This window comes from Labeo rohita, chromosome 9, assembly GCF_022985175.1.
Source record: "Labeo rohita strain BAU-BD-2019 chromosome 9, IGBB_LRoh.1.0, whole genome shotgun sequence".
NCBI lineage: Eukaryota > Metazoa > Chordata > Actinopteri > Cypriniformes > Cyprinidae > Labeo > Labeo rohita.
This window is the reverse complement of record NC_066877.1, coordinates 15,064,257-15,087,861: the sequence shown is the minus strand read 5'-3', so window position 1 is coordinate 15,087,861 and position 23,605 is coordinate 15,064,257. Positions and strand designations below refer to the sequence as shown.

At 37.4% G+C, this 23,605-nt stretch overlaps 1 protein-coding gene across 3 annotated transcripts in view; it reads right to left on the bottom strand.

Moving 5' to 3' along the window:
- Positions 1-23,605, bottom strand: part of LOC127170589 (diacylglycerol kinase beta) — a 138,879-nt gene that overhangs the window by 83,275 nt on the left and 31,999 nt on the right. The window contains exons 2-17 of one of the 3 annotated variants that reach the window (XM_051118687.1): positions 23,071-23,436; positions 17,733-17,809; positions 13,191-13,211; positions 12,563-12,716; positions 10,744-10,806; positions 9,742-9,993; positions 8,210-8,356; positions 6,090-6,139; positions 5,640-5,714; positions 5,425-5,544; positions 5,223-5,340; positions 3,904-3,992; positions 2,537-2,653; positions 1,902-2,000; positions 1,229-1,336; positions 1,073-1,146 (exon numbers count right to left, since the gene is read on the bottom strand). In XM_051118687.1, the coding sequence (XP_050974644.1) occupies positions 1,073-1,146; positions 1,229-1,336; positions 1,902-2,000; positions 2,537-2,653; positions 3,904-3,992; positions 5,223-5,340; positions 5,425-5,544; positions 5,640-5,714; positions 6,090-6,139; positions 8,210-8,356; positions 9,742-9,993; positions 10,744-10,806; positions 12,563-12,716; positions 13,191-13,211; positions 17,733-17,809; positions 23,071-23,131 (1,625 nt within the window). In that variant the 5' untranslated portion in view covers positions 23,132-23,436. The remainder of the gene's footprint in view (positions 1-1,072; positions 1,147-1,228; positions 1,337-1,901; positions 2,001-2,536; positions 2,654-3,903; positions 3,993-5,222; positions 5,341-5,424; positions 5,545-5,639; positions 5,715-6,089; positions 6,140-8,209; positions 8,357-9,741; positions 9,994-10,743; positions 10,807-12,562; positions 12,717-13,190; positions 13,212-17,732; positions 17,810-23,070; positions 23,437-23,605) is intronic. The other 2 variants (XM_051118689.1, XM_051118688.1) reach the window with 2 other exon arrangements.

Below are 23,605 nucleotides of genomic sequence, written 5' to 3'. Positions count from 1 at the left end.
ATCCATTTGGCCTTTTCTCCCCAATTAATCAAAAAATAATCAACAGATTGTTCGTCGCAGCCCTAATATTGGAACAACATGAGGATGAGTAAATGATGACAGAACATTCTATTTTGGTTGAACTGTTCCCTGAAAAGGCAGATCGACACACATATGGAGGAATGATATTTTTTTAAAACGTCATCATTCCATTATAACAAAAGGCCACATAAACCTGTGAATCAGTGAAGTTAGACGGAAACACACACATACACAGATTGCACACTGTTGCAACAGTGCTCCTCAATAACCTTGAAGCAATAAAATGATTATTGAGGACTCTGTCCTTCACTTCTAACTGTGTTAGCTACTCTACCCCTTTAGTATGCAAAGACACACAGAGAGGAAGAAAAAGAGAGAGAGAGAGAAATAAGACGGGCTGTTAGTTTGAGGTGCGTCACAAGCTATGCTTTTATGTGGGGGTGATAATTTGAGCACTTATCAACACTGAAGAATTCATTCATTCTCTATGCAAAGAACAAAAGAACGCAGTCAAGTGTCAAGCCAGACCAATAAGCTTTCAGTACACTGCTCAGGGTGAAAATGGTGGAAAAATACACTGGGTACAGTATGATTCAGCGGTGACCGCTCTGTTCCTTTGTTTGCATCAAAGAACCACCAAAATGGTCTTTCTTTTTTGGGGCCAGGGCAGTTATCGTGTCTTTGTTTGAGCACATGTCTAATAATGGAGGATAATCGGCCAATTAATGGTATTTAAAACTGTGTTGCTATGGTGATGCCAGCACAAAATCCCAAAACCGGTCTCCCGGAGGACGTTGGGTGGGTGGTGAGAGCTGAAACAACACCCACATTCTTCCTCCTTAAACAGCATTACTGTCTCCTGCTAGCTTTGATGGTATTTAGGACACTGCCAGTAAGCAAGAAAAAGAGTGGGACTTTTGTTAAACATGTCTATGCAGATTCGACTGACTTCTGATGGGTTGACAAACCTCCTCATTGGAATTTACAGCAGTACAAGATCGAAGAATACGAAAAATGATGACGCAACAGTTTGAGCTTCAAAGACGTTTACCTCTCACCCTGCCGACCGCCACTTTTAGGATTAACCAGCACGAGGAGGGGGTGCGTCCCAGGCAGAGGGGTGATCTGAAAAGGCAGAAAGGGAGAAAAAGTTACATATGTGTGCTGCACAGATTTGCAGTCCGAAGCGTGCTTGCTGAGTGCTCACCTGTAGTGCTTGACCGTCACCGGTGAACTTGAAACACTGGCCGGTGTCCTCTGGGCTGGTACTGGGGGATGATTCTCCTTCACCTCTTTTGACGGCAGAATGACGGTCCTACAGAAGTAAAGACATTACAGATGTACATCTGAGATGAAAATGACAAGACAAATGTAATTTCAGAATCTCACGTTATTTATCTTTCATTTAGAAAGAACTGACGTTTTAGCATTTCTACAGGTCGTTTTACAAGGTCGTTAGACTGGACATGTTCACAAGTCTCAATCAATACACAGCAGCTTAATAACGTATTGGAGAAGAGTGCCTATATTGCTAGTCATTTTGTCTATGTGCATAGAACAGTTGAGACAAATCAAGCAGGTTATTTGTGAATATATCTTTGGTGATTTAAACAATAGTCCTACCCGGACGTGTGGTAAAATCCTAGGTTGTGGTCAGTAACATTATCACTTTGAGGTACAATAAGGGTTGTGTATAACCCTAAAAATAACCTAAATATCTAGAAAGGACCATTAGTAATATTGTGTCTACAATATCCAATTATAATTACAATGAGTATGTACTCTCTATAGAATAGACTACTCACTGGTCCCAGTAGAGAGGAGGCCCATAAAGAATTGCCCTGGGATCAAAAAAGTGCAATGGGAGCAACTGAACTCACCAATACAACAGGGCAGATGTACGATGGCAGGAGTGTGTGATCTCTTAATGGTCCACCGTCACATTCAGGCTTCACATTAGACGCACACTTATTATGAAGCTGAAAAAAAAAACATACAAATATAGATTACAGACTAGAACGGACTGGATCTTTTGTGACTTCTTGTTTTATATTCTCATTAATCTGTCATAAACACATTAAAGGGCAGGAACAAAGAGGACAGCAGGATCTGTACTTGATATTAAATTAGTGGCAGTTTTAGAGGTGAAACTGTCAGGAAAGCCACTTGAGAAAGATGGTTCAGAGAGCATGCAGAAGCATATAATCTGATAATAAAAATCATTATGTGGACAAAAAAGCCTTTGAATGAGTGTTAAGTGCTGACACTTATCTTTATTAGGGTTATATTAAAACAAATTGGCCATGTCCACTAAATGGTGTGAACGTTAAGTGAAGCACACCACCAAGTGGTGTGAATAAGTATTACATAAAAATGGCTTTTAGAAAAATAGACTACAACTGAGATAAAAAGGAAGAAAATGTTTTTTTAATGCAGAAAAACATTACAAGATACCTTCCCACTAGTCTTTGCTCAAGGCCTCTTTTAAAACGATTACAAGTCAGTATATACTCACAGTGATTTGACACCAAACACAGTGAAGGCCTGTTAGGCCTTGATAGCACTTGATACTGCGGTGACATTTGTCACATTTTGTTGGGGAGTTGCCCTCCATCCAAACATGCTGCATAGCCTAGAGAGACATTAATTAGAGATTCATTATTTATTTTAGTTGTGAAATACTTAAACAGCCCATGTACACATTACTGAAGTTATTATCCTGCTCTCTCATGCATTTACACAGCATTCACACAAGATTTCTACCACTATCTGCAGTATTATTTTAATTTATAATCCCATTTCACTGAACGCACAGGATATTAGTAAAGAAATGACAGTAATCAGTAATTGGAATGTGCTAAAACACAAAACGGTTAACAGAAATGCATCCATATGTTACCATACACATTCAGAGAGATTTTTTTTAGTTTTTCAGTGAGGTTTTAAAATTATTATAGTATGTAAGATTATAGTATATGAGATCAAGGTAAACCTAATGAAGAAACTTACAGCACATGACTTTAAATTTAATAGTGTATAATATTTGTACACAAATGAAAATTCTGTCATTATTTAATTACTGTGGTCGCACTGAAGACTGACATGGAAAACGAGAAATTGTTGAATAAAGTTGTTATTTTATTTTCTGTGCATACCAAAGGTATTTTCATAGCTTCATAAAATCAAGGTTGAACCACTGATGTCACATGGACTATTTTAAAAAGTCCTTATTTTCTGGGCCTTGAACGTGTCAGTTGCATTGCTGTTTATGCAGAGTCAGAAAGCGCTCAGATTTCATCAAAAATATCTCAATTTGTGTTCTGAAAATGAACGTAGGTCTTACAGATTTGGAACAACATGAGGGTGAGTAATTAATGACAGAATTTTCATTTTTGGGTAAACTCTGTGAACTCATTTTTTTTTTTTCACGCAGTGCCTTCCATCTCTGCGGTAGTTAATGTAAGCTTTAAAGACTTGTCAGTGACAATTAAAACAGTGCTGTGTGATCTCAATCTTCTCTAGTTCTCAGTACAGAAAAAAGCCTTTACACACAGGATGTTCTCATAGCCTTTTTGACATATCCACAGAACATTACTTTGAGGTTAAATCAAGAGTTATGGGTCTGGGAAGTTGCCTTGGGTGAAAACTGAGCTGGACTGTGGTCAGTGTATAAAATAATCATAACACGAGTCGTCTACTAATAATAGAACACTGTTTGTTACAACAAGCTCTGTACTTAACACGTCAATCGAGCCTCCCTGTTTCACAAAAATGGAAAAAATGGATTTCTAGCCTTAATGTAAATTATTTCTCAGACAAAACATTCAGTTTAAACACAGTGAGAAGTGTTAATTTGTAAGCGTATGTTGTTTATGCACTCACATTGGTGTGTCTGCGGGACTTGGCGTAGGTGCTAATGCAAGGAGCAATGTCTTTGGACACACAGCGCTCATGGACTGTGTACTTGCATACTGCCAAACAAAACACAGGACTGTCAGAGATGGAGTGTGAGAGACTGAAGGGAAACATTTTAAATGGAAAACTACACACCATCAGGTCAGACACATCAGATATTAAAAGGTGAGAGATAACAGATACAACAGATAGACCAACAGACAGAATGAAACAGATATAATTAGACAAAATTGAAGTGATAGATACAGTTGAAGTGAAAGGTTTATACACACCTTGCAGAATCTGCAAAAATTTAATTGTTTTACCATACAATCATACAAAAACATACAAAATGTATGATTTTGGGATCATATAAAATGCATGTTATTTTTTATAGCCCACAAGAGAAAATAATAGCTGAATTTATAAAAATGACACTGTTCAAAAGTTTTCACACACTTGATTCTTAATACTTTGTTGTTACCTGAATGATCCACAGCTGTGTTTTTTTTTTTTTGTTTAGTGATTGTAATCCTTTTAGGTCCCACAATGACTTTGGTTGTATGAAACAATGGCTGTATGATTTTGAGATCCATCTTTTCACACTGAGGACAACTGGGGAACTCATATCCAACTATTACAGAAGACTCAAATGCTCAATGATGCTTCAGAAGGAAATGCATTAAAAGCAGGGAGTGAAAACTTTTGAACAGAATGAAGATGTGTACATTTTTTCTTATTTTGCCTTAATATCATATATTTTTCATTTAGTAGTGCCCTTCAGAAGCTACAGTCCTACAGTTCCAAAAGTTTTCACCCCCTGCTCTTAATGTATCAGTGAGCGTTTGAACCTTCTGTAATAGTTGCATATGAATCCCTCAGTGTGAAAAGATGGATCTTAAAATCATACAGTCACTGTTAGAAAGAGTTCAAATAAACAATTTTGCTGGAAAACCAACAAATTTGCGGGATCTGAAGGATTTTTCTGAAGAACAGTAGGCAGTTTAACTGTTTGGGACAAACAATCAAGAATAAAGTGTACCTAAGCTTTTGAACAGGTTCATTTTTTATAAATGATAAAAAAACTATTATTTTCTCTTGTGGACTATATGTAACCATCTTTTATGAGAAATATCTTTTTCACATCAGTACTAATTAAAAAATAACATGCATTTTGTATAATCCCTTTTATTTTGGTAAAATAACTACCATTTTGCAGATTCTGCAAGGTGTATGTAAACTTCTGACTTCAACTGTAGATAGATAGATAGATAGAGAGATAGATAGATAGACAGACAGATACTCACGTGAGCAGCAAAGGCCCTGTTTTCGTACTCCTAACAACATAGTGTGGCAGTAATTACAGTATGCTGGCTTGTTGAAATGCTTTAGTCTCCACACATGCTGCCCATCTTCCTGTACATTCTGAATGTATGTGAAAGAGGAACAGGAATTAATATACTACATCTTAATGTATTGTTTCCTCTTTAGAACTCAGTTTCTCCTCACCGTCTCCATTCCCAGCAGTACTAGGAGTGGTATGGTGGTCATTCCTCCTCTGATCCATTCTTCTAATGTGACCGTTCCATCCCGATCATAATCAATCTCCTCCATCATCTCCTTCAGAATCTACAACACAAGACATAAAATAAGGGACAATAAGATATGGATTCCACTATGCATGATGGGATTGCCTGGTTGTAAGTTTTTAAAGTAATTCATACTGGTCGTAGTTCTGTAGAGTCCCATTCTAGATACTCAGCTACATGGACCATCTGGTTTATGATGCGGTCAAGCTCCTAAATCGACAGATATAATTGCTTTAGATATTATACACCATAAAGCATTCAAGTTTTCAACTTATGCAGTCTGATATTTACAGCTCTCTCTAACTATCAGTTCAAAGTTTCAGACAAAAAGATCAATAACACTGTGAGACAGTCTCTGAATCACCAAGTTCTGATAGTTTAGGATGAAAAATAGGATATTACATAACCCAAAAGAAATCACCAGAATAACTCAACACAATGACATAATGCACTGTAACTGTACGCTGTATTAAACTTATCAAATGTACTTTTCATTATTAGCTACTTGTTGTTTACAGTATCTAACCACAAAGCCAAATAACTGGGCACTTCAACATTACACATTATAACAGATTTCAGACTTACCGAACTGTCCAGCAGACCATTGCCATCTGTGTCGTACAGCCTGAACATGACTTTAGGATGAGAGAAGTAAAAGATAAGAGCCTGTATCTTTTTGTATTGTACCAAACATTTGTCAAGTACAGACCCCATGCTTGCACCCGGAGCTCAGGTTATCAAAGTACAGACTGAGGCAGCTAGTGAGGATTAGCTCTGGGCTGAAATAACTTCCTATGCTAAAGAAAGCTTGTGTATGCTAACTCCATGGTAAATAAGGACAGGAGTAGAGATAAGCCCTTACGAAATAAGAGAAAGTGATTCTGGAATCTCCTGTCACTCTTACTATGTTTAGGTCAGAAGTCAATTAAAATGCAGAACTTACAAAGGTATGCTTGGATGTATCTACATGCAAAAACTATGACCCAAACTGATTTATTATTAATGGCTAATAACTTATAGCTATTTACAGATTTAAAATTTATCAAAAGTGACAGTAATGTTACAAAAGCTTTCTATTTCAAATAAATGCTGTTCTTCCAAACTTTCTATTTATCAAATAATCCTGAAAAAATGTATTACAGTTTCCACAAAAATATTAAGCAGCACAACAGTGATTCAATATTGATAATTGAACTGAAAAGAATTTTTCTTAAGCAACAAATACATAATGATTTCTGAACTATTATGTGACACTGATAACTAGAGTAATAGCTACTGAAAATTCAGCTTTGCCATCACATAGGCTACATTAACTGAAATAAAACTGACTGTGTTCAAACATCTCACTGATCCAAATCTGCTTTTCATATGCTGTGTTTAAATATGAACAGTCAGTAAGGAAATGAAATTGTTACAGCTACCAAGAATGAGGTGACTTTTCACTTGTTAGTGACTAATACTATGCTTCCTGTGGTTTGGCACAACTAGATTGGAGACATAAATTACAAAATTACTTTTGGCTTTTTAGTTTTCCTTAGAAGAACTTCGCAAAAGTGGGAATTAATGAGGATATGTTGTCGTAATGTAAATAAGATCGAGATTAAAGGAAGAAACCTCACGTGACCTCAAACCGTCTGATAAACTATCAAGAAAAACATTGTCTTTGTTTTAACATGAACAAGCTCTAACATCAACTATTAAAGGGATAGTTCACCCAAAAATGAAAATTACCCCATGATTTACTCACCCTCAAGCCATCCTAGGTGTATATGACTTTCTTCTTTCAGACGAATTACAATTAGGGTTATATTAAAAATGTCCTGGCTCTTTCAAACTTTATAATGGCAGTGAATGGGTGTTGAGAGTTTGAAGTCCAATAAAGTGCATCCATCCATCATAAAAAGTACTCCACATGGCTCCAGGAGTTTAATAAAGGCCTTCTTTAGCGATGCGATGTGTTTGTGTAGTAAAAATATCCATATTTAAAACTTTGTAAACCGTTGAACACGCGTTCACAAGAGAGTGGTGTTCCAGCGGATGATATAGGTGTAGCATAAGCTCCGGTGAGGGAACCAATTTCTGTTTACAGCAAAGGAAAACCAGTCTCCTCTTGGCTTACACTGAGATCCTCCAAAATTTTTCTTCTTTTGTACTTTGAATTTATAACAGATGTTTTGTTTTGCTCTCTTTTCTGTGCCACTTCTAACTGGAGCTTATGCTACACCTGCGCCCTACAGCATCCACTGGAACACCACTCTCTCTTGTACACATGTACAACAGTTAGCGGAAGATATACCTTACTTATTAAAGTGTTAAATATGGATATTTTTCTTACAAAATGGATCAATTCGCTTAGAAGGCCTTTATTAGAGCCGTGTGGAGTACTTTTATTGATGGATGGATGCACTTTATTGGACGTCAGATTTCAACACCCATTCACTGCCATCATAAAGCTTGAAAGAGCCAGGACATATTTTTTTAATATAACACAGACTGTAATTCATATACACCTAGGATGGCTTAAGGGTGAGTAAATCAAGGGGTAATTTTCACTTTTGGGTGAACTATCCCTTTAATATTAAAAAAAATATATAACCAAATAAGTATTCGAAAATGTCTCAAAATTAATCCTTAAAAATTTCCTAATGCCAGCTAAGATTTAAAATGGTTACAGGAAAACTACTTTTGAATAAATTCCAACTTACACTCAAGCTTGTCCTCTGGCGTCCCTCTCTCCAGCAGGGACAAGTAGCACACAATGTCTTTAAGGAAGACCACTTGGGGTGACGGAGATCCTTTTTGTGGAGAAGGACTCCTCCGGAGAGATGTACGATTTTCTGATTGATTACGCTCTGGAAGAAAGTCAATTATAATATGTATAATATACAGTTGAGGTCAAAAGTTCACATACGCCTTGCAGAATCTGCAAACTGTTAAATATTTTGCCAACATGCATGTTATTTTTTATTCAGTACTGACCTGAACAAGATATTTCACATGAAAGAAGTTTACATATAGTTTACATATATTATGAGAAAATAATAGTTGAATTTTAAAAAATGAACTGTTCAAAAGTTTACATACACTTGATTCTTAATACTGTGTTGTTACCTGAATGATCCACAGCTGTGTTTTTTTTTTTTGTTTGTTTGTTTGTTTGTTTTTGTTTAGTGATAGTTGTTCATGAGTCCCTTGTTTGTCCTGAACAGTTAAACTGCCTGCTGTTCTTCAGAAAAATCCTTCAGGTCCCACAAATTCTTTGTTTTTTCAGCTTTTTTGTGTATTTGAACCCTTTCCAATAATGATTGTATGACTTTGAGATCCGTCTTTTCACAATGAGGACAACTGAGGGACCTATATGCAAATATTACAGAAGGTTCAAATGCTCACTGATGCTTCAGAAGGAAAAACTATGCATTTAGAACCAGGGGGTGAAAAGTTTTGAAATTTGAAGATCAGGGTAAATTGAACTTATTTTGTCTCCTGGAAAACATGCAAGTATCTTCTGTAGCTTCTGAAGGGCAGCACTAAATGGAAAAAATATGATATTTAGGCAAAATAAGAAAAATGTACACATCTTCATTCTGTTCAAAAGTTTACACCCTGGCTCCTAATGCATTGTTTTTCCTTCTGGACCATCAGTGAGCGTTTGAACCTTCTGTAATAGTTGCATATGAGTCCCTCAGTTGTCCTCAGTGTGAAAAGATGAATCTTAAATTCATACAGTCATTGCTAAAAAAAAATGCTGAAAAAACAACGAATTTGTGGGATCTGAAGGGTTTTTCTGATGAACAGCAGGCAGTTCAGGAAAACAAGGGACTCATGAACAACTATCACTAAACAAACAAACAAACAAACAACAACAAAAAACATCATTCAGGTAACAACACAGTATTAAGAATCAAGTGTAATTAAACGTTTAAACAGAGTCATTTTTATAAATTAATATTTTTTCTTGTGGACTATATGTAAATAGCTTTTATGTGAAATATCTTATTCAGGTCAGTACTAAATAAACAATAACATGCATTTTGTATGATCCCTCTGATTTTGGTAAAATAATGAACATTTTGCAGATTCTGCAAGGTGTATGTAAACTTCTGACCTCAACTGTATCAGTAATGACAGATATCACACCAAAATATCTGTGTGGGAGCATCTTAAATATTGCCTGATAAGACCCTTGTCACAGATTACATGTGAAGATCAAGGTTCTCCCCTTGTTCATGACTCTGACCTGGGGAGAGGCGCGGGGAGTTGGTAGTCTTGGAGAGAGCCAAAGCATTGCTGCTGCTGCTCGCTGAGGGATTGTGCTGCATCCCGGGCGACCGGTGGGAGCCTCTGGGTGTGTGGCCCCCTGTGCCTGAGCGTTGTGAGGAGGAGCGGGAGGAGCAGGGTGATGTGGTGGCCCCTGAGCCTGGAGTGATCCCTGCAGAGTTCTCTGGTGTATGTCGGCTCATAGCGCTCAAAATACTCTTCCCATTCATACCTACAAGGAAAAAATCAGCACAGGAAAACAGAGTAGGAGAATGAAAGTGATGATCTGAAATGAGAGAGGAAGAAACATAGCGTAGGGCAGCGTTTCCCAACTCCAGTCTTCGTGTTTACTTCACTTCGGAACGTTCCTTCATGGATTTGCACTGCGCCGCTGCCTGCAGCATCTTCACACACAGGACTGACGTTGGAAAACGCTGGTGTAGGGTCTCATTCACTAACTATCATGATTTATCAATAATTTCACTATTTTTTTTTTTTAATTTGCAATAAAATTTAGATGTTATGAACCCAGTGAACATTTTTCACCCATTCTGCACACATAAATAAGAACGCTTGTACACAATATTAGTGAATGAGACCTACAGAGTCTGATAGTTTTCAGCTTTATATTGCTTGTTGTTACTGGTCTGTTTACTCTTGCATAGCACTTTGAGCGGTTCAGCTTGTGGAAAGTTTTGAAACCACAACAGGTAGAATGACATATGGCAGACATTTTTAAAATTGCACAAGGTACTAAGGAGGAAGCTGACTGTACATCACGATTGTCACCGCAGCCACACAGTGGTTGACTTGACACCATAGACGAAAATTGTATCTGTCACTGGTTGCTTTGTTTGACATCAACACAGCTGCCAAGACACACCAAGACAACACATAACAACACCAGGTGAAGTAACACGGTAAGTCACAGCTGTGATGTAGGTCTCTGTCCAATCAAATCACACCACACTTGCTGTGGTACCTGTTATGGGTGCACAGGCCACTTCGGTCTGTATAGAGATGCCTGCATCAATGGACTTGGGCTCTGCAGACACAGGGGTCAAAGTAAAGTGGAACAGGAATAAAGCAAGACGGAGAGAGGAAAAGATAGCTGGGATAGTTTATGAGCGCAGCCAGTCAGGACAGCATAATATGGCAGATTTATTACCACCATAATGAGAATTCCTCATTTAGCATTAACATTTGTTTCATTAAAGACAAAAGGAGCAACAGAAATCACTGGCTGTAATGTATTTGCCAGTCCAGAGAAATCAAGGCACTAGATGGCACTGTTGACTGTCAAACTGTTACTGTACTCACTAATATTTGCCTTAAATCACCACAGGTCAACAGTGATAGTACTACAATTCAGACACAAAGCCACCAGCATCTTTTTTAATAAAGTGTACTCCTGCGTCATGCTTACAAACTTTTAATTTGTCTAATTTTGCCTTTATAAAACAATGGCTCGGGAGTCACGGAAAGCCTGGAATTGGACAGCAGGTCTCCCGACAAGAGTAGGTTTCTTCTCATAACACGAAGGCAAATGCTCATCAGATGTGTGTGGGATCTCCAGACGTCTACCAGTTCATTATTTCAGTCATGCAAGCTGAATGTTTAGTATAAACAGGTTTACAAGCAAACTGGTTATCCAGTCTAATTGAATTTAAATGAAAAGTTAAAGTGGGATCAGAGACCAAAGGTGAAAGTACTTTATTTTTTATGTTGCATTGATAATAATAAGAAATGTGTCTTAAGCAGAAAATCAGCATATTAGATTGATTTCTTAAGGATCATGTGGCATTGAAGACTGGAGTAATGGCTGTTGAAATTTCAGATTTGCCATCACATTTATAAATTGTTTTCAAATATAAGAAGTTATTTCAAATTGTAACATTTCATAATATTACTGTTTTTACTGTATTTTTTGATCAAATAAATGCAGCATAAGAGACTTCTTTCAAAAACATTAGAAAATAGAGTATCTCTTATGCAGATTTTACCACCTCATTAGAAATTAAATTATCAGTATAACATGCTGTTTTTCATTTAGTACTGCCCTTCAGAAGCTACAGAAGATACTTACATGTTCCCCAGAAGCCAAAATAAGTTAAATTAACCCTGACATTCAAATTCCAAAAGTTTTCACCCTCCTGCTCTTAATGCACTGTTTTTCCTTCTGGAGCATCAGTTGGCATTTAAACCTTCTGCAATAGTTGCATAAGAGTAGATGGATCTCAGAATCATACAGTCATTGTTGGAAAGGGTTCAAATACACAAAAATGCTGAAAAACCAAAGAATTTTTGGGACCTGAAGGATTTTTCTGAAGAACAGCAGACAGTTTAACTGTTCAGGACAAGCAAGAGACTCATGAACAACTATTACTAAACAAAAAAAAACAAAAAAAAAAAAACACAGGTGTTCATTCAGGTAACAACACAGCATTAAGAATTAAGTGTATGTAAACTTTTGAACAGGGTCATTTTTTATAAATTCAACTATTAATTTCTCTTGAGGACTATTTGTAAACATCTTTTATAAAAAATAAAAAATAAATAAAAAATAAAAAATAACTTGCATTTTGTATGAACCCTCTTATTTTGATTCTCCAAGGTGTATGTAAACTTTTGACTTCAACTGAATGTATCAGCATGCAAGCATGTTTTAGTGCAGCTGCTCATTCACAGCTACCAAAAAGAAACAGCTGTTTCTCCTATTAAAACGGCTAAAATAAATATGAAATACAGACTTTTCATGGCCCATTATTGATAGAAGAAAGGCATTTTAAAAGACTATTTACCCAGCATGCATGCTCCAGATCGAGAGGTGTCAGGGGAGCTGCCTCCGCCATTCTTGCTCTTGAAGGAGGTGAAGAGGTGTTTGCAAAGTTCCTCAGGGATGTCATTCTCCAGATAGGTAGTCATGAATAGCTGGAAGCCCTCATAGTCGATGGGCTGCAGGAGACAAGTGGAGAGATGATGAGAAGTGTGAAGACAGGAAGCCTGAGACACAAAATAAAGCCATGAATATGCAGCTTCCTGCTCCTTTATGTTTTCAGCGGAGAGGATGTTCCTGTCTTTGGGCATGAATGACACGCTCAAGCATTTCATTATGACACATGGCAACAAAAATACAGAGGGAGCCCACTGACACACATTAAAGTATAGTAAAAACACAGAAATTTGCATTTTTTTTTTTTTTGCTGCTCATAGAAACAAAATCATCTGAGGTTACAAAAACACCATGATGAAGTGGCCGTTAATACAATTTCAAGTAGCACAGACACATGGCTCACATTAAAAAGCACTGTGCGCGACCTTTGATCCTCAGTAGACGTTATAGCAAGACTATCTTGTTAGACAGGGATGGGCCGGGTCATGCAGTCTGTAGACACATCGAACATGCAAACCCAGAAGGTAACAGCTTACTTGGTTGAGAACATCTTGCTTCTGTGTGGCAGTCAGAGATATATGAAGAGGGTAGAGGGAGAGAGGGGTTATATACACTGCAGTGCTTGTTCGTGCAGAGGGAAGGGATCAGTGAATGGTGTTACCTTTCATATCCTCTGTTCCTCTGACACTGAATGAAATGACATTATTCCTTCTTTAATGCTGTATTGCATTAGTCCACCTGCATCATATTTATTGCTGTTTTGCAGATTTAGTGGCAAGAGAATCCACTGGTTTATTTGCATAATCTGGATTTACTTCTTTCAGGTGGTAATTTTCTCTCAGCAAGAAAACAAAAAAAGCGTGCACTGAGACTAAATGAAAACAATTTTGTTAAATGAAGTAAAAAATAGCATAGCTGGGGGGATATATACACAGTAGTATGTTTAGGGTTGGTAAGATTTAAAATAAGATATACAGCCATATTTCACGTCTACGAGTGTGATATTGTGTTTATACTACAGTTCGACAGCACAAGTGTTTAAACACATTAAAAAAAAATAAGAACGGAGAAATAAGAATGGAAAAATAAGAAATACAAAAAAAAAAAAAAGTGCCTTTAAAAGCCCTCGTTTGTGCAGAACTACTTCCTTTTGGCACATATTCAAATCTAAAGTTGACAGTTTAACAGCTGAGCCCAAGCCTGTTACTAATTCGAAAATGTCACTTTAGAACTAGTAACGAAGGAAGCTTCATTGAAAGCTTACTGTATTACTGTATTAAAAGCTTACTGTATTATGTGGAGAGATGGACTGGGTGAGTGTGATTACCTGCATCTGATAGAGCATTTATTCTTTAGATCGGTCTCTTATTCTTAATAAACATTAGTTTGAATATCTGCTAAGGAAAGCATTATCTTTGTCGTAACAGTAATATCCTTTCATCTGTTAAGGGTGATTTTGCTGCTCAGTGCATTTGTTCACTGCATCAAGCTGTTGTTAAAACTAAAAATAACTTCCATTTTTAGCTTTAACTTTTCAATGTAAAAGTCTTTACTGCTGACTTACAAAAACAGTCTCTTGTCGCCATCTAAAGGCGGAATAAAGTAACTAGAATCACCATAATGAACACACACCATTTCTCAATACTAAACACTATTATTAAATACTATTATTTATATAAAATATTATTTATTGAAAAACAATATTTAATAAACAACAACAACAGCCATCATAGTTGCTAGGTACAAATTCAGTCAAAAGTACAAAGGCAGCGCTCTGATATACTGCACTGAATTTTCATAAACATGAGATTTTGCCAAAACTTTCTTCTCTGGAACACATAATAGATTAATGAGACCAAAGACGACCGTTAGATGTCCCCATAGTGAATTATATTTCATCTGTAACCACTACAGAGACATCAGAGCCAGTGGTATATTCCAGAAGATCTGGCCGAGGTATGGTGCTCTTGGGCGGGTTCATGAGGGCAGAATGGTCGCTGACGATCTGGAGCGTACATGTGCGAAAACGTTGATGCAAATTTTCAAACAGACGTTATCTTTATTAATAAACTGCATATTTGAACTATAAACAAATACATTCTTGCCTGAAAACCTCTTAAAATGATACTGGATTTGGACGTTCGCCATGACACTCGCTGCAAGAAGTACTGCAAGCGAAGTGATACGATTACAAACTGTGAAACGGCTGTTGGAGCTCTGGTATTGCTCTAATATCGCACTTGAGGACCAGAAAGAACTGTTGTATAAATACTCATATATTTAAAATATATAATTGAGCTGCTTGTGGAAATTTGTGAGAACTAACATTTTTGTAATATTATGGGTCACTTTTGATCAACTGAATTTTATCATAAAGAAATACATAAATCTTACTGCCCCAGATAACCACTATTTTGAACCAATATATATGTCTGGTGTAAAAATGAAAATTAATGTCAAAATTAAGAATAACTTTCTTTAAATGCTTTTAAATTAATTTATCATCAAATCAGTTTGAAAATGACAGATAACCATAAAAATGCTTAATATCGGCCCTGATAATCGGTCAACCCCTAGGTTGTAGAGATCACAAAAGTTTTCATATTTAAAGGAACACTCCACTTTTTTTGAAAATAGGCTCATTTTCCAACTCCCCCAGAGTTAAACAGTTGAGTTTTACCGTTTTCGAATCCATTCAGCCAATCTCCGGGTCTGGCGTTAGCACTTTTAGCATAGCTTAGCATAGATCTTTGAATCTGATTAGACCGATAGCATCTCGCTCAAAAATAAACATATATAATGATGATATTTTTCCTATTTAAAACTTGACTCTTCTGTAGTTACATCATGTACTAAGACTGACGGAAAATGAAAAGTTGGGATTTTCTAGGCTGATATGGCTAGGAACTATACTCTCATTCCAGCGTAATAATCAAGGAACTTTGCTGGCGTACCACAGGTGCAGCAGGCACAATGATATTACGCAGCGCCTGAAAGTGACCAGCACTAAGTTTATGTAGATGCAGAGTTATAGCCGGCAGAGTTGATGGCTGCGTAATGTCATATCATTGCACAACTTTTAAGTTTCCGTCAGTCTTAGTACACAATGTAACTACAGAAGAGTCAAGTTTTAAATAGGAAAAATATCGTCATTATATATGTTTATTTTTGAGCAAGATGCTATCGGTCTAATCTGATTCAAAGATCTATGCTAAGCTATGCTAAAAGTGCTACCGCCAGACCCGGAGATCGTCTGAATGGATTCGAAAACAGTAAAACACAACTGTTTAAGTCTAGGGGGAGTTGGAAAATGAGCCTATTTTCAAAAAAAGTGGAGTGTTCCTTTAACATGTACCAAAAATAGGGGTCAACCGATTATCAGTGCAGATATTAAGCATTTTTATGTTTATCTGTATCGCCATTTTCAAAACCAATTTGCAGATAAAATAATTTAACAGCATTTAAAAAGAGTTTTTGTCAGAGCCCTTGTTATTCTTAATTTTGACATCAATTTTAATTTTTACACCAGATATATATATTGGTTCAAAATATCAGTTAACGGTCTACTTGATCTGGAATAATTGGTAATGGCGTCAGCCAACCCCTACTACAGCCCACTGGCATTAAACATGAAAATGCCACCAGACAGCAAAAACAGCAGGCCGTAATGAGAAAATAAAGCTAAATTAAACAAAAACATTAAAACAAAACAGGAAATCTCTGAAAATCTAACGAAAACAAAAACTGAAAAGACAACCTGAAAATGAAGTAATAAAAACAAAATTAAAAATGTAAAACCAAAAGCCCTTGAAGAGAATTCACTGTCTAATGGTTTAAGCATATGATTCACTAAAGAAAATGTGCAAATCGGGCACAAAAGCACCCACAAAATCTGTGCAAAGACAATTTTAATGGCATTGTGGGTAAATTCCCTTTTAATCATACAATGGCAGGAATGAACAAACCTAAATCCATTAGATCCCTCTTGTTGCTGAAATGAAACTGGAAAAAGCCAGTAAGGCAGAAGTCAAGAAGTGTATGGCAAAAGGAAGTAGAGGTGGAAAATAGAGGAACTTGCATGCAAAGGTGGCTACGGCTGAGGGGCTGCAAACATTGGGCAGATGAACTCCAAAAACAGGAAGGCAAAAGTAACTGAACCCAAATGACTATTAGCAAATGTGTTTATATGTTTTGGTGGTGTGAAAGGCAGCACAACCAGCCGTGGCTGTAAGAGAAACTTCCTGTCTGACTTTCAAACGTGCAAAACACAGAGGCTGGCCCCGCTATTAAATAATGCAGGAAACAATGAACCGTTTAGTTAACCTTTCACTGGCGCCCATTTTACAGACACTCTTCATTTGACAAAGGTTACAGAGTCACCATAATTAAACTTCATTATGAAAAGGCACTCAAAAGAGCCGTGACTTGTTGAGGCTGCGAGGAAGGATATTTACAGCCCAACCGCAGTCAGACAGTCAATCGCAGTTGTATACATGAGTGAAATACAGTGCTCTGTCAGCGTAAGAAGGCAGCACACTGGCACTTATGGCATGTCACCTCCATTTTGTGATGCTTCCAGACTTTATGATTTAAAGGCGTTCGCAAGTGAACTGATGAACAATGCGAAGCATGCAATGTCACACCACAGCCAACCTGGCGTCAGCATCAGACCCATTAACTGCCACCGGTGCTTATTCACTATTGATTCAGCCAAGGCTCTGGGTCACAACCTGTGGCGCCAAACCCTGAGCAGCCTCTTATTTATGTCAGTGCGGAGGAGAGGAGAGAAATATAATGGTGACACTCCATAAAGCAAATTATAGATGCGGCTGCCTGCTGGCTTTGTTGTCACGGCAACGTGATGCATGGGCTTTATGATGTCAGCGAGGACCTTCTCTAATAGAAGGCGATATCTGGCCACTTCGTTTCGGGGAGCGGATGACTAAGCATTTCCTGTAATGACTTGCGGCCTGAGTCAGGTTGTATTGGTGTTCTGTCAAGTCACAGCCAGAGGCTCCACTGCCTCTAAACAGATCATTTAATCAGGCGAGATCACGGACGCTTCTGCCATTACATACCTGTTCAGGGTTGTACTTGGAGAGGACACCATTTCCATGAAACTCTTCCAGGACATCTTTAAGCTTCTTGGAGGAATCTGTGCAAAAAAAATTAAAAGGAAAACATTTAGTCAGATCTGATACAACTGTACACATAGAATATAGTGCAATGAATACGCTGCAAGAATGCATTAAACTGATCAGAAGTGACAGCAAAAAAATACTTTTTTTTTTTAATAAATGCTGTTCTTTAAACTTTAAATCCATCAAAGAAACTTGAAAATGCAGAAGTAAGCTGTATTTTTGCTGCTAATGCTAGACTTCTGATGCTAACATGTTAAATGTCACTCAGCGGTCGATACTTTAGTGTTTTCTTCCACTCAGAAAAGATTTATCAATCCATTAATCTTTGAATCACTTGATAATATTATCTTGATAGATTATTTTGATTAATTATATTTTCTATACTAGCATATGCCATTAGCATCTTCTGTTAAACTAATTAAAGCTTTTAGGATTTTCCCCAAGACACACCAAATGCCATCTGGATGTTGCTGACTAGTTAACAAATGCTTTAATGGCAAGCTGTAACTTTTTTTATGTTCGCTTAATGATTTTAGCTCCCAACATATTGGCTGTTGTTCTACTGCACATAACCTTTTCATGAGGCCCTTTCATTAGGCCCTTTCAACTTGCATTGGGGTGTGTTTCATTAAAATAAAATAAAATAAAATCTTATATTTCACAACAGAAATGTACTTAAAACTTTAAACTAAATGCATTATTATCCATAACATTTTGAAAATAGGCCTTGCATTTGGTATCAATTACTGGAAACATTATATGTATGGTGAAATCTGACAAAATAGGCTAATTAGGCAGAGATAATAGCTGAGCAGAAAATGTCACCAAAGCTTATTAGCATTAGGACAGGAGAAATGAGCCTGCGGCCCCGGCTTAATTTTTATTTTCTGTAAGCTTCAAACTGGTTGTCACACACGTGTCTTCTGACTGCCGCCCAAGGGGACAGAACAAGGTACTTCCCTCATAGAAGATGCTCATCTCTCCCAGTACTGATAGCAGTCATTATTGTGTCTCCCATTGACTGGCTATCTCTATTAATATCCTCACTTTCAATTTCTATTGGATTTTTAGTGCCCTTTAGGAAAATAAACAAAACACACATTTGACTAAAAGGGTTAGTTCACCCAAAAATGAAAATTACCCCATTGTTTACTCACCCTAAAGGCATCCTAGGTGTATATGACTTCCGTTTTTCAGATGAATGCAATTGGAGTTTTATTAAAAATTGTTCTGGCTCTTTCAAGCTTTATAATGCAATGGGTAGGTGTTTCTCTTCATCAGTCCAAAACAAATCCAATAAAGCACATCCATCCATCCATCCAAGCGCAAAATAAAAAGTGCCTCACACGGCCCCCAGGGGTGAATAAAGGCCTCTTGTAGTGAATCAATGTATTTTTGTAAGAAAAATATCCATATATAAAACATAATAATCACTTTAATTTAGCTTGGGCTAACTATCATACGTGTACGCTGTTCCGGGCGGATGACGTATGACATCAGCGTTGCATGAATGGCTGAGAAGTGACGAACGCAGCAAGCAGTGGAGAGATCGAAACAAAACAATGGTCATGAGTTAGAAATACAAAATGAGGATTTGCAAAGAAAAATGTGGGAGGATTTTAATATAATCCAAGAGGAAACTGGTTTTCCTTGTTTTAAACATGGATATTTTTCTTACAAAAACACATCGATTCGCTACAGAAGGGCTTAATTCACCCCCCGGAGCCATGTAAGGCATTTTTTATTATGGATGGATGTGCTTTTTATTGGACTTGTTTTGGACTGATGAATAGAAACACCCGCCCACTGCATTTTAAAGCTTGAAGGAGCCAGAACGATTTTTAAAATAACCCTGATTGCATTCGTCTGAAAGAAGGTAGTCATATACATAAGGAAGTAAATGGGCTAATCTTCATTTTTGGGTTTTTTAGTTCACCCAAAAATGAAAATTCTGTCATTAATTACTCACCCTTATGTCCTTCCAAACCTGTAAGACCTTCATTCAAAAAATCATCTACTTTGTTTAACGTTTTGTTCTCTGTGTCATGGTACTAAATAAGAAAATGTTGAACAAAGTCATCATTTTTGTTTTCTTTGCACACAAAAAGTATTCTCGTAGCTTCATAACATTACAGTTGAACCAGTGATGTCACATGGACTATTTTATCGATGTCCTTACTACCATTCTGGGCCTTGAACTTGTCAGTCGGTGTCTATGCAGGGTCAGAAAGCTCTCGGATTTCTTCCAAAATATCTTAATTTGTGTTCCGAAAATGAATGAAGGTCTTTTTTGGGTGATCTATCCCTTCAAAATAACTTGATTTCTGCAGGATGCATTGGCACAATGCTAACTTAGCAACCATCCAACTACATTACAAAAAAAGAAAGAAAAAACGAAAATATATTATTTGTTGAATTACAAAATACATTTTTAAGGACTACTATCAATGACATCTGGGGTGAACCATCAGCTTAAATGGAAGAAACACATCCAAAATGAAGTCAGATATTCAAATAATAAGCAGCAGTGTTAGGTGAGTCTGTATACAGAGACTCAGCGGTTAAGGGAAAAACAGATGGGGATGCCCGGCAACGCAACAGACACTTGTGAAAACCAAACTGCACCCACCATTTTATCTGAGCAAAATGAGTAAACTCCAGAACAAAGCAATCTGGTGATTTCTGTGGTCGGAAAGATCAACATCACTGTTCTATTATCAGTCAGAGGTTTACAAGCTGTTACAGTTTCAGATCCTAATTCAAAAATGTAGTGTGATGTCAGAGGTCAAACACACCAGGGTAATACATCTCTATTCTTGTGACTGGGACATTCTGACTGACAGAATTAAATGTACAAGACTGAATTGATTTAAAGACTGACACCAAACTCCACACAGCTTGCGGCTTCTGTGGGCAGCGAACACATGCTCGTACTAACTGACCTGTGTGTCTGGCATGACTCTTATTGCTGCATTTCAATTAGCACATTACACAGAGATGACAAATGTATTCCACTGATTATTAACATCATGGAATCAAAACAATAAAGTCCTTAGCACCTGACTGAGCCCACACATTACTCAATGAGAAGAAAATGCACACTGTCTCCTCTTGAGAATAACACTGTATGACAGAATCAGTAAACAAAGTTGCAAACCAATATTTTTCTTTTTCATGCTGAATTGATAAAGGAGTTCTGGATTTCACTCAAATTACCGTACAGTGGAGCTGAAATCTGTGCCAGACAGGCCTGGCAATTCATCTGTGAGACATAGTTAAGTTTAAGATTAATGCCTCGTCTCACACCTACTGAATTCTTAATGGAAATGTGTCCGGTATCCTAAAATATACTCCACATAATGCATGTGCTATTTTTAAAGGCATTATACCTTAAATATTGCATGCTGGCAGAGTTCAGGGTGAGAGCACTTCTGACTGATTATTCAGTTTTCACTGTTCCTCAAGGGATTTAATCAAATCTGTTACCAGGGGTCGCCCTCGACGAAAGAAAAGTAATTAGACTGACTTTATGAGTATTTAGATTTATTACCAGCATCCTGCAAGCCAATTAACCTCACAAAGAAAGCACAGATAGATGCTTCATTTGGAAATTTCATGCTAATTTTACAGGTAACCTCTTAAAATGGCACAGAGGTCTCTTTGGAATTCATATTGGCCAGTGCAGCCTGTGCAGAGAATCACACAACGACAGGGGCTTTTAGAGGTTTAGTATGAAAAGTTTAGTAACATTTTATTAACATTATAATTGGTAATTAAGAAAATGGCCACATTTGGTACAAATACTTCTACTCAAAAAAAAAAAAAAAAAAAAACATAAAAAAAATGATATTAGCTGATATTAGTAATGAAGACCAGGATGTATTTTGATGAATGGTTCAATTCACAAGAAATTAGCCTGAAACTTTCTTTATTTCAACGTAATAACATAAATTTTGCCATTTAAAAGGGAAACTGGATGCAAAATTCACTTTTACATGGTGTCGGCTCTCACCGGGCTCACATCAGGACCGTCAATATACACAAAAAGTATATTGAAAGTATACTTTCCTATTTTTTAAGTTTAAAAAAGTATACTAATAGCACACTTGAATATACTTTTTTTACAAGGGGAATTAATACTCATGACTATGGAAAATAATAAAGACTCAGAATATGTAGGAGTATGACATACTGTATCTGACCAGTTTGTAACCAGAAGTCACACTTACACACTGATTTCGAAATTGACTGCCAACACTTGCCAGCATCAAACCAGCATCACTGTTTCTGGCAGCATGCAACTGATAGTGTTGCCATCCAAAATGCACTGTCCTACTATGTACAGGAGCTCCATTCTCAATCCTGACTGGAGAATCAAACAGTCAATCACAGTTAGTCAATTTACTAGCTGAATATATACACACAAACTGCAATGTGGATTATTTGCACTCTAATGTTCTTCTTGGTACTTGAGTTTAAGACTGAAGTCAACCACCTGCTTTGCTATTTGCCAGTTACACAACATGCACGTAATTAGTTTTGTTAAGAAAACACCATAAACAAATATCATAAATGCTGATGCAACTAAAGCTTCCTCTCAGGCTAAATGAAGTAGGTAGTGAGAATGGCAAACAGCATGAATCATAGTCTTCCTCATTACACATGCATATATGTACTAGCACAGCCAGTCCTATAACAAAATATGAGTCAGATTTACCGAAAGCCCTTATAATAGATACACTCTGAATGAATATCCTGCTTTAGCATCCGATTTCACTTCCCCCCATCAAATCAATACAAACATTCTATATTCCCTTAAAACTGTCATACCACAGTTTTTCTTTGCTAAATAGTGAAATAATAAGCAAAACCATCACACTTTTTAATGTTATTGAAAATTTCATATGCCTCTTTAGCTTATAAAGTGGTCTGCATCAATAACCGCATTAAACGTTGTTAATCGATACCGATGCAGAGAGCACTGGCAGCACATTGATGCGTTACGTCAATATAGCCTACATTCCCAGCAGTGCTTCCTAAAAGTCCAGTGGGTCGGCTGCAGAATGTGTACGCATCCTCCTACATAATACATTGAGCAAAGCATCAGCTTAAACGGGAGCTGAGAGGTACAGTTATCGAAAAGGATGGCCAAGAACCAACTAAATGGACCGATAAAACCTCTCATCCATTCTTATCCACCTAACAGCCCTAAAATCAATTCCAATCAACCTGCCAGAGGTCAGAGGAGAGAGGCTTTCTGTGTTCAGATACTCACACTCACTGTACTGCTGCAGCTGGGAGAATTCGGCTGGGCTCAGACACACCCAGTCTCCCATCTCGCCGGTCAGAGCGCTCGCGGTGAGCCGGGGGAACCACGCTGATTGTCCTCAGGTGAGGTATGAAAAGGCGATGGTACGATCTGGCATGGTCATGTTGCCTTTTCTTAGTAACAGATGGTAAATTGGCGTCCCCGACGTGGAGTTGTGAAACAAGGAGGGACACAAGGACGAGGCCGGTGTGAAGGTGAGGCGTGCCGCGCCACCGGTAGGGGCTGGGATTGGAGTAGCTCCGCGGTGGGGAGGTGACAGGTGCACGCGGAGGAGCAACTGATGACCTTTCAACCGAAGTTGAAATTTTCAATCTATAGAGTGAGAGAGAGAAGAAACAGAGTTAGTAACGTCTCAAAGCTGACTTAAGGTTATCGACTCATGTCAAGCATATTTATTACAACGTTTCTGGTTCTAGCAAACACACCAATAACAACAGAGCCTGCGTGTCTGTAATATCTCAACTGTTTCTTCTAGAGATTA